The sequence below is a fragment of the Oreochromis niloticus genome, linkage group LG10 (assembly GCF_001858045.2).
Source record: "Oreochromis niloticus isolate F11D_XX linkage group LG10, O_niloticus_UMD_NMBU, whole genome shotgun sequence".
NCBI classification, from domain to species: domain Eukaryota; kingdom Metazoa; phylum Chordata; class Actinopteri; order Cichliformes; family Cichlidae; genus Oreochromis; species Oreochromis niloticus.
Window position 1 is genome coordinate 11,533,861 of NC_031975.2, and position 12,001 is coordinate 11,545,861.

Genomic DNA, 12,001 nt, shown 5'->3' on the forward strand with positions numbered 1-12,001 from the left:
TGACCTTGATGACCTTTCCCATGCTGCTGGAAATTCACTGGCTGTGAAGAAGGCGCCAAACTGCTGCATATCTTAACACTGCAACCATAACCATCTGGTCACTGATGCTGTACTCCCCCGAAGTTGCGTGTATGCACAAAGTGCAATAAGTTAAACTGAATGTACTCACAGTATATATTTGGTATGTCACACACTTGCACACTTGGCATTATGCACTCAATACTAAGCACACATACTGCTGCATATACACTATACTCTAAACTAATATCAGCTCTAAGCTATAAGTTACCTGTTGTATCTGGCAGACTTTCAGTAGGGTTAATGAGAAAAAAAGCATGATTTAAAATTGAAATCCTAGATTCCGCAGTGTTCACTATCTAGATTCTATCATCGTAGCAGATGTAGTCAAAGATATTGACAGATTGCTTCTTTAATAAGACAAAAACTGTCTAATTTAGAGGGTTTTTAAGAAGGGATGGAAACTAGTTTTGCTGTTCCATCTAATGAGTGAAATCTTCACAGCTCTAAAGTTTTGCAGCGCTGCACTCTCCAATGTGAATTATTGCTGAGTCATGTCGCTCGTTAAGGTGAGCAATCTATTTTGCCTGACTGAAATCTGTCCCTAGTGTCTCCTCCTGGCTGTCAAAAAATGACAGCAGATGGCAGTGACCTTGTGCTGCACAGGCCCACTAGCGGGAGACCGTGCTGTGTATTTGTCAATAAAAATTGGATGGAGCAATGAAGATAGCTGACAGGGTTTTAATGTTGGCTTCAAATGATGTTTTGACTTACTATTGCATGCAATCAAGTTTCTCTATTCTATCGTGTTCTATTCTATTCTGAGGAGAGGATCAATAGTCTGTATCAAGTCCCTCAACTTCAACTACAGTTGCAAAGACACCCAAACACAGTTTTTTTAAATTTTGCCTTTCACGTGTGCCTAAAACACATAAGCCATGCTTGGCTGAGGCTTATTTAGTACATGTTTGAAACTATAAGCTAAGTCAGATACTCAGTCTTTATGAATTTATGAATTTACATTAAAAATTCTTTCACTGGTGCAGTGTTTTCTCCTGAGGTCGGCCTCTTCTGATGGCTGTTTCCAGCAGGATAACGCACCATGTCACAAAGCTCAGATCATCTCAGTCTGCCTCCTTGAACATGACAATGAGTTCACAGGATTCAAATGACCTCCACAGTCATCAGATCTCAGTGTCATCGGCAGCTGTGGGATGTGGTGGAGCAAGAGATTTGCATCATGGATGTTCAGCCAGCAATTCGTGCCAATATGGACCAAAATCTCAGAGGAACGTTTCCAGCACCTTGTTGAATCTGTGACATTAAGAACTGAAGCGATTCTGGAAACAAAAGGGGGTCCAGTCAAGTAGCAGAAAGGTGTATCTAATTAAGTAGCCAGTGAGTGTATACAGTGTCTGGTATTTCATACTATACTAAAGGGGCATATCCTTTGGCTGAGCCAAGTGAGTCAAATTGTATTTGAAGGTGTTGAAAAGCAACAGTGAAAGAGAAGGAAAAGAATATCTTGTTTCTATAAAAAATCTGTGACTGACAGGATCTGTTTTGAAATTGCATCCTTTAACTGAAAATGAATGAATAATAAAATGAATGAATAAAATTCACACTTGAGTTCAGCTTCTGGAAAGTAGTCCTTGTAAACAAGAAATACAGTCCAACTACCATTTTTTTTTTTTCACTGATTGTTTGCATTCTGCCAAAACAGGAAGATGATTAATCTATAATACTGGTACCCTGTATACAGAATAAAAAAATAATATGGATTTTCTTTTATAAAATACATTTTTTTAAGTTGTATCATTAAACCTTCTTTTAAATAAAAATAATGTACAATTGTTAAAGTGCACATACACATATACATTTCATGATCACAAGTATGCGGTGTCTCTATGCTCACATATCTTTGGCTGCATGATGTCATTTTACACCTACAGGAAATTTTAAAAATGTGTCTTCTTAATAGTGAGCAGAAGATCTGATAATATGTGATCAGCACGTGGTTAAACAGCAACATTTCCAATGAAGCGCCAAACGAACCGAGTAACTCTTGTCATCGTGTTGCCCAATCCCGTGTGCCTTTGAGCATTATTTGAACAATTACTCAATAACATGCTGGCGTTGCGTAACAAAGCACGGTGTCATCTCGGGGTCCAAAGTACTGAATCATGCACTGATGAGTCCTTTGCACAGTTTCACTTTCCAGCACTTCTCATGAACTTTATCTTACAAATAACAAGCCATAATATGACAAAGTTCTGAATATTATGATGCAAGAAACAGTACATATCAGCATGAATCATGAATTAAATATTACTAATTGATTAAACATAAATTCCAATACAATTACTCATGCAGGGGAACTTGCCTTTAAAATGAGAGGAAATAAGAGACACACAAGCTAAAAATACAATCTGATTCATAGATTTTGAAAGGTGAAAACAGAAGGCAGTCTGACACTCAGGCAGCCGTCTGACACTCATTGTTTGTCCAGATTGCAAAAGCAGTAAAACCAGGTGTACTGGAGCTGGTTTTGTTGTTTGTTTGGTTCACATTTATCCACTTTTTTCTGTTTCTGTTTCAATAAGGATTCATTAGTTAATGTACCTAAAATAAACATGCATTTATACACACGTGCTTAAATATGTATTTTTATATTGGCGTGTTTATTAGCAATTCTCTTTTTAATCCCTGTACATATGTTTAATAAGACAGATTGCTCTCTTAGGACTGAATTGTACTGCATACAGCTCGACTGTACCTTTAGTATAATGACAGCAAAGCTTGCGATTTTAATGTTAAGCTTTATCCCGATTAAAATGAAATGTAATGGTGCTAATAATAAACTTTATTTATGCAGGACTTTTCTTAACAAAGTTAAAACGTACTTCACACAAATACATTAAGAAAAAAAAGGGGGCCAAGAAGCACACACAAACATTAAAACAAGGTACGAATCCATTCAAACAGTGCTATCCAAAGTCTACACTGTTCCTCATTTCTGACTCAGCAGGAAAACACCACGCCAGGACCAAACTGCAAGCGCTTGCATGGCCTACAAACACGCACATCAGTTTCACGCAGAACCCACACAGCTGAGAATGTGTGAGGGTTAAAATACTAGAAATGTCTCTAGAGTATTGACACAACTAGCCATTACACACGCTTTCCTATCGGGGAGATGTAGTTTCTATTGGGTGTGTTCTAGTCAAACCTGTTTTTCTCCATCAGCCCCGGGGCGGCACCGGCACCTGAGAGGATCTTAATACCGGAAGTTAGGTGTTTGTAGTCACCTGCGCTGATTCTTCAGGTAACAAGAGGCGTTTACTCGAGCTGGAAACGTCGAAATAAGAGAAACAGGAGTCGGTGAAACGGAGACCATTCGTTCTTTATTCGACATAAAGAAGATTTTTGCGTACTTTCGGCTTGTTTTACGCGAGAATTGTTAAAGGAGAACGCCGTCGAATAATAAACAAGAAACCCGACATGACTGTGAGAGGAGTACTTTGGCTGCTTTTGTTCTCTGGCGCAGCAATAGGTGAGCAAACTTGGGATTTCTTTTTATTTATCTATTAATTTTTTTTTATGTTTATTTATGTGCTGTTCTATTATTCTTTGTAGGCATTCAACAGTTGAAGCTCCGTGTTTTTTTTTGTTTTGTTTTGTTTTTTTATTTTTGAAGAAGATAGTAATAGATAGTAATCTTGTTTGTGGTCTGCTGATTGCAGTAGTTTTTGCCAAACCGTAATTATAAGCTTAACGGTTCTTTAAAAACATGGGCAGGCCTGAACCGGTTCAGTTACAACCGCCTAGTTTTGAGCAAAACTGTGAAAGGCCATTTTGAATGATTACATAACTGGAATTGTGCTACTCTCAAAGCATCTTAACCTCCCGTTTCCACACCGCCATTACTTTTACACAAATGTAAAGATGTTTAGCGAGGCCATATTGAGTCAAATGTAATTCATCAAAAGAGCTTAAGCGTTTTCCTGTCACATGGCCAATTTAAAGGGGTCAGTAGGTATCGGTCAGTATCGTTTGTCCTGTTGTAATTCTCTGTGGTGCAGTGCACGGCTTTTTGAGAATCATCTCTACAGAAAAACAAACAAAAAAGGTGAATCTTTATGAATCTTTATAAAAGCTCTTTATGGAAAAGATAATTCGTACTTCCTCCTTAATTTAAATGTCATCTCCTCGTTATTCTGTATTTTCCTTTCATGTTTCCTTTTGTTGCTTGATGGTCATTTGTGTAATAGTGTAGTTAGTTATCAGTTTCAAGTTTGCGTTTAAAAGGTTAATATGGAGCTGCTGCTGCTGCTTTTGTTGTTGTGATTGTTTTGCATACAGTTTCACATTTATCATTATACACATGGTGAACGGCTTTGTATCCTTTGTATTGTCTCAGATTTTCCGAATTGCTTGCACGGTGTCCAGTATTTTTACAATGATTTTTCTAGATTGGTATTAACAGTGAGTAAACTCAAAGTCTGTTCAGGTTATCACGTGAAATTGTGTGTATGTTATGTACAAAACCAAACCAAAACAAAAAAAACCCCTCACAAACTTGTAACGAAGTGAGGATTTTCATGCCCTACCATTCCTCTCTAGCCTGTTTACAGTTTGTGCAAAATGTGAGCAATGCAACAAGTATATTCTGCTGTATGAATCAAACTCTGGCTTGTCAGACGAGTTCCTTTAAAACTTGTTCCACTTCTCAGGTACATTTGCTGTTAGGACTTCTCAGTATGTATGTACACTGAAACTCTGAAAGTATGCAAACAAGGAAGTCATGGTGTGTTCTTTCAGTTTGCACTCCTACCTTATCTTTCCATCAAACTTATCTCGGTTGAGATTGCCTATAAGAAATGCCCACAGGTTTTAGGTTGGTCTGCCATGAAAACACATGCCAGCAATGTATTTGTATCAATGTTAATCTGAAGTTTAGCTTTATTTTTATCAGCACCTTGTAAAAAAAAAAAAAAAAAAAAGCGTGATGAATGTTCACACTGAGTTAATAATTATCTGCCTTCTGCTGTAGTTGAAGCTTCTCTGTGCCACCTAAGCTTAGCAGAAAGGGCAGTGGTTAATCGTGTAACTCTAAAGTAATGGCAGCTGTGCAATGTAATGTGGAGTGGGGCAACAGATGGACATGTGGTGTGACAGAGAGGCTTTTTACTGGCTGCATTAATGATTTAGTGTCCCCGAAGCTCAGCTGACGTGCCTGAAAAGACCCAGTTTCACCCTGAGAGCCGATAGTTTCACCGGAAGCTTCCTGGCTCAGCAGACAGGAATGAGCCACTCTTGTTTTGATGTTTTGCTTGACCACTCCCTGAAAGCTTCTGAGCATGCTCTGAGTGTTTAGGCAAAGGGTGTGTTTTTCAATCCTCAGTGCTGTATGCCTGATTATTTACATAATGGAAGATTGTGGTCTACTGGGAATACCTTATAATTTTCCTGGTAATACAGAGGGAGGACTTGGATTTTCTGATGGTTGTTGTCAGCCTAGAATGATTATTTTAATAATTCATTCATCATTTGGTCCATATTTTAGTGTTTAAAATGTCTAATTTAAAAAAACTGAGTGAAAATCTTCAATTGATTTTTAGACACGCTCAGGTCTATTAAACAACGGTCAAAAAACAAATTAGGTTTGGAGTATATTTCCTTTTGAAGATGAGGAACCTGGCCTCTCTTCACCTATTCCTGCCATGTTCGTGGAGTGTTAAAACTGGGTTTATTAAAACACAATTTTCAAAGCAGCTTAAGTAGAGCACTATTGTAAAAAAAATCTGTGTAAGTGTGTAGGGTTTTTTTCTTCTTCTTTAATCTGCTTTTTGTGTTCAGCAAACGGTTGGTACAAACTTTCTACTCACTTCACTCATGTTTCAGACTTTTCAGACAGGTTAGACTACACAGCAACATAGAGTATTTTTAACCCAAAACGTTCCTATCCTGCAGGTCCTATTGTTTGTGTGTGTGTGTGATCAAGAAGCACTTGGTTTTTAAAAAATATTTATTTATTTATTTATTTATGTAACCGTTACGAGGTCTGTGTGTGTCCAGGTGAATGGTGGGGACACTGATTATAGGTTTGTTGTCATTAAGCTTATTGTATTTTATACACTGGCTTATTTTAATATGTATTGTATATATGTTTTTTGTTTTGTTTAAATGACATTTGCATTGCAAGAGTGCGTGGCCCGTATGCAGCCATACACACATGCAGCATATAGATAAAGGTATTGGGCCACCTGCATATTACACATACAGGAACTGCTTAGCCATGGAAACCCATGCTGTGAAGCTCCTGGTGCACATTTTTTGTGCTGATGTTAATGCTAGAGGAGGTTTGGATTGCTGGTGACTCAGTAACTGCTTCCACGCTGTAGTAATACCACTTAGCTGATCATGGAACCAGGGGCGCCTCCAAAATTTTTTCATCGGTGTGGCAATATGGGGGCCACTAAAAATATTCAGGTGGCACACCAAAAACAGAATGTCCAGTTTTATTATGCTGTGGTCAAATATAGGTTACATGAAAAATATTGCAAAAAAGAGAAAGAAAATAAAAATATGTGTAGTTAATTTCCTGCTGTTAAAGTTGATAAGACTGAAAAATATGAAAACCAAACAAGATTTTGAAACCATAATAATTTCCCAATCATCGCTTTAATGACTATATTCCTTTTGGGTACAAGCCGGTTTGCTTAAAGGAAGTGAGTATTTTGGACTTGACACTTGATGCTGAGTGTTCTATTTAATTACATGTTTTATTTTAATCTGTGTGTCTAGGTGTAAGTGGATATACGGTCACTACTTCAAACGCAAATGTACAAGTGGAAGAGAACAAAGGTGAGTCTTAAAACAAAATTTTAAATACCATACCACCTTTATTTATAAAGCACTTTAAAATAAACCAGGGTTCACAAAGCGCTTATACAAATAGCATAAACAGAAAATACAATCAAACATGTTAAAAATGGAGAATTAAAAAAAAACAAAAAAACATGTGAATGATTACCCAGGAAATTGCAAAGTGTCTATGATGTGTCTGCTGAAATCACAGGTTCAGAAGTTTTCAACATGAAGTGATATAATAAGACAAAACTGCATTTAAATAATAGACTGCATAAATATGCAGGCTAATGGTGTCACCATACACATTTCCCTTTCTTTCCAGGTGTGGATTTGACATGCGCACATTCAGGAGACTTTGGTTCAAATGTTTTACTTAGATGGAAATTTAAGGACCGAAAAGGCTCTCAGGTGTTTGTGGTTCACGATGGGAAACCAACAGGTAAGTCTGACATTTGAGTTTTTTGTTTTAATTTACAAATCTTTCTTTAACTAAAAACAAACACATGATGCACATGAAATAAAACCGCAATTTTCCAAAAATTCTATTTTGATGTCACTGTTCACAAAATTCAGTGACTGTAACAAAAAAAAAAAAAAAAAAAAATCATCAATATCAGTCATGGTGATCGCATTAGTGCCTGTCATTGTCCGTTTTATTTGACAGATGCATATTTAGATTAAAAAAAATAAATAAAACCTTTTCTGTGACCAACCAGATAACCTGTCCTGAAACCCATCTGCTGGATGTGGTGTCTGAATACTTCCATGCTGGTTACCTAATTCTGCGTTTCTTCCACAGCTCCGTATGCTAACCGTTTGACTGTGTATGGTGGTAGCAATCTGAGATTCACCACAGTCACTCGTAAAGATACTGGAGTGTACACCTGTGAGATAACCAGCGGCGACAAAACCCAAGTTGGGGAAACCAATGTGAATCTGACTGTTCTGGGTAAGACTATGTATCACATTTACTTGCTGTAATGGAGACAGTATGTTGCCATTTATTAGTGGTCCAGATAAAAACAAAACATTTTGCCCTACAGTGCCTCCATCTGTGCCATATTGTATTGTCCCCTCATCGGTAACAACGGGCAGGACAGCCACCATGTATTGCTCTGATGAAAGCGCTTCACCCCCTCCCACATACAAGTGGTACAAAAACAACGTTCTTCTGCCTGATAACCCTAGTAACGTTGCTGGCTTCAAAAACGCCACCTACAGGTTGAATCCAAAAACTGGCGTACTGGTAAGCTACAGCTTGTTACCTTGTGTAATCTTTACTTTAACAGCCAATGCACCATATCAGTCAAAGGTTAAAACAATGCCCTCTGTGTCTGCAGGAGTTTCCTGCTGCAGCTAAGACGGATACAGCTGACTACTACTGTGAGTCTGTCAATAGCGCTGGCCCTGCTCAGAGATGTAGAGCTATGAAGATGGAAGTTCGTAAGTGTCCTTCACACTTCAACTCCAAAAACCTGCTTTTGGCTGAACTGTTTCTTGCTTACCTCACAAAGAAAGTGTACTGGTTTGCCCTACCATGTTTCCCTGTGTTTTCTTCAAGGCGACCTAAACGCAGGAGGAATTGCTGCTGGTGTAATTATAGCTCTGCTGCTGGTGGCCCTACTGATATTTGCCATTTGGTTTGCCAAAAAGAAAGGATATCTGCCTGGTTAGTTTTCCACATTATATTCAAATCAGACTTTTACCATCCTCATTGTTCTGACGATGATCAGTGAAAAGTTAGTTTGTCTATTCAGGCAGGCAAAGGTCTAAAAAGTGTATCTGTAAGAAGTACTCTGTGCTGATGTTGTTTCCTTTCTTCCTATTACAGCAAAGAAAGAAAGGTAAGTGGATATTTCTATGCATTTAAATGTTACTTAACATTATTGCCTTTGGTTTAATAATGTAAAAATGATAGCGATGTATATTTGGTGATGTCAATACTGGGTTTTTTTCCCCTCATTTATCTTGCAGCAGTTCAAAGATGAACGCGTCTTACCACCCACCTCCTAGTGGTGATGATGTAAGTACAACGTTGTCTTTTATTCCACTAGCGGATTCATTGTTATAATAAGTCCTTTTAGCTCTCGTTATAATGAAGTGTGCTTGGTATGTTTGAACTTTGAAATTGCCAGAAAATTAATTTTTTTTTTGAAATTGGAGTGTTACTTGAACCTTCTGAGAGAAACTAAATATCAGTTTGCTTTATCGAAGGTTAAATTTTACATCTGGTATTTTTTTTTTTCTTGTTTTTTTTTTTTTTTGTGCAACTAGTCGGCATAAAAACAGTAACTCATGTGTCACATGTGACACACTTTGCATACAGGGCTAAAACATGATATCTGTGCAATAACGGATGAAGCTGACAGAGCTTTGTTCTGATTGTGTCGTTTGATATGCTTGTTTCTCAGGCGGATTTCACACAGAAGTCATCATTTGTGGTATAGTGTACGAGCAGCAGTGGCTACAGCAAGCGCTCTGAGCGAGATGTCTTTTAAGTGTGTGGTTTTCCAGGAGTTTGAAAGTTTGTACAATGCAGTTTTTATAGACCATTGCAATATATATTTTTTTTAACCTGAGCCAGCTACAGTAGTCTGTCAAACGCATCAACATGTGAGGTTCATGCAGCAATACCACAGGAAAGAAATAGAAAACTAATGAACCCCGTACTGTATCTATCTTTACTGAAATGAACTGTGGCCACTAGTGACCTATTTTCAGCAGAGACCAATTTTCTGCTCATCACTGATGTGTGCGTTTCTGTGTGCTTTTTATCTTCTGTCTTCTGTTAGAACAAGATTTTAAAGATATGCGCTTACTTATGAAAACAAGATTAATTAGAGTACAGAGACCCTTACACCACCCCCACCACCAGCAGCAGTAAATGAAAATAAATATATTTATTATCTTTACATTGAGGACAGACGTATATTGCTGCATTTATTACATTTGCTGTCCCATCACATTCATTTCCGCTAGCACAACTCTCTTATCGGTCTTTGTGGGTTAGCTGAAATGAGCCTGAATATCACGGCCACGTTTTTAAAGGGGTTTTATTTTTTGTTTTTCCTGCTTTAGTTTTTTTTTTTCTTCTTTTTCCAACCACAGATCTGATGTTATGTACATGATAAGTTTTTTTCTGTCTCTTTCTTTGTAAATAAAACTAATTTTAAAATTTGGATAGCTTCTTGGGATTAAATGGTCACTCTTATACCCCTTTCACTGCAGGAAAATGGTTCAATACTGTTCCCAAATCTTGGAACTTTGCTGCCGTCTGTAGCGTTTTCGCCTGCTTAAGCCAGAATGACTGTGATGATTTGGTGCAGTACTATTGCAGGCTTTACATCTTTCTATCCAAAGATGAAATGTCCTCTAGTTTTGCTCATCTGAAGTGAAGAAAAGAGCAATCGTTTACCATTAGATCCTTGGAGGATAATTTACTAGATACTAACCAACTTCCTGTGTTGTAGACCATACAGACCTCTTCTCTGACTTGACTTAACATGAATCGTACTCCTCTGAATCTACATGTATTTAATGAATTTGAAGAAAAGACTCGATCAGCGTTAAGCCACACAGCCTGAAGAACTTCTGTGTAGTGTATGTCAAAACAGAACAATATTAGTGTGATCTGTTGGACACGATCACACTTCAGTTTATTTTAGAGGGTATGTGTCTGCGTCTGTGTGCATTTGGCAACTAAAGTCATGAACTGCTACATTCCTTGTGATGTTTATGAAGCAATGCTGTTGGTGTGTGTTTGTTTAAAAAAAAAAAAATGCCTTTCCTGCTTAGTAAAAAGGCTTCCACGTATTTGGCATAGAGCCTGTTTAGGAAGGGTGAGACTTAATACTGAGAGTGCGCAACCCTGCAGCAGTATTAGCAGTAAGCTAGCACACCCACCAATTTCATCATGATTCACACTGGAAAAACTTAATATCCATTTTATTCCAACAAGGGACCGACTGTCAGGTCCCAAGCAGTTTATTTTTGGCCAGAATGCTCCGAAGGCTTCAAGATTAGGTGTACAGCCAGTACTGAACCGGTTTCCTGTTAGTGGAAAAGGGGTAAAAGTTTACTTTGTGAATAGGATTCATGGAGAAGGTTTGTATGAAGTCAGTGCCTTGGATCTACTTGCTTCCGACCACATTCAGTTTTCACACAGGATATTTTAATGAAATGCTGTATACCTCTGGACGCTAACATTTAGATAGCGGTGTGATGAGATCCGAGCACATGATGGTGTTCAATATTTAAGTGGATGTTGTTTTTCCCTTTTTGTATAAGTGTATACTTTTTCTGTGTGCCTATTTATAATAAACTCTTTTAAAATAGGTCTACATTTGTCTCGGAAGGGTAATATTTAGCTTTTGTGTCATCTACAGCCTGACTGCTTGACTAAACAACTCTCACTGACCCTATAAATACTGCTCTTTTTAAAAAGTTAGTTGTATTTGCTAATACATGCTGATCCAATAAAGTTAAAGCACATGTACATCAGCACATTCCTTATAAGCCTATTGCCACATGTTAGATTTTTTGTCTACCATGTATAGACTAAAATGGCAGTGGAACAGCACTTTTATTTTTGAAACTGGGGAAAGTTCATTATACCCTTCTCAAAAAATAAATAAAGGAACACTTTATATCATATGTGTGGGGAAAAATCATGCTGGATTTCTATTTTAATATAGATTGGGTAATGTGTTAAGAATGAAAGGATCAACCTACAGAGGGCTGAATTCAAAGATACTCTTAAAATTAAAAGTTGTAATATTATGTGGCAGGCTAGTACATTTTACTGAAATTTCACTGTAGCAACTTAAAATTGTACTCCGTAACCCCCAGCATTGTTGTGGACCAGGAGGAACCCAGGATCAGCTGAACCAACGTAGGGTCTGACAGTGGGTCCACAGATTTCAACCTGATACTTACTGGTAATCGTTGCCTAACCTGTAGCGGCCTTTGCTTCCATCCATGGACATGCCTCTCAAGACCATCGCTGACCTACCACAAAACTGGTCATGCTGAGCAATGGTGCAGGCAACACAGCATTTTCCACAGCTTCTATAGACCCTTTCATGTCTGTCACCGTTTCTCTTGTGTGAAA

At 37.8% G+C, this 12,001-nt stretch overlaps 1 protein-coding gene across 2 annotated transcripts; it reads left to right on the forward strand.

The window, feature by feature from the left end:
* Positions 1–3,291: 3,291 nt before the first annotated feature.
* On the forward strand, positions 3,292–10,845 carry f11r.1 (F11 receptor, tandem duplicate 1). Of its 2 annotated transcripts, none has more exons than XM_003446799.5 (10): positions 3,292–3,571; positions 6,826–6,885; positions 7,214–7,330; positions 7,691–7,840; positions 7,935–8,137; positions 8,232–8,334; positions 8,453–8,560; positions 8,723–8,735; positions 8,866–8,914; positions 9,303–10,658. In XM_003446799.5, the coding sequence occupies exons 1-10, from the start codon at positions 3,520–3,522 to the stop codon at positions 9,336–9,338; spliced, it is 891 nt and encodes a 296-aa protein (XP_003446847.1). In that variant the 5' UTR covers positions 3,292–3,519; the 3' UTR covers positions 9,339–10,658. The 2 variants fall into 2 exon arrangements, with proteins under 2 accessions (XP_003446847.1, XP_025766691.1); XM_025910906.1 differs by lacking the exon at positions 3,292–3,571 and adding an exon at positions 4,015–4,147 and having other exon boundaries at positions 9,303–10,845.
* Positions 10,846–12,001: the final 1,156 nt, after the last annotated feature.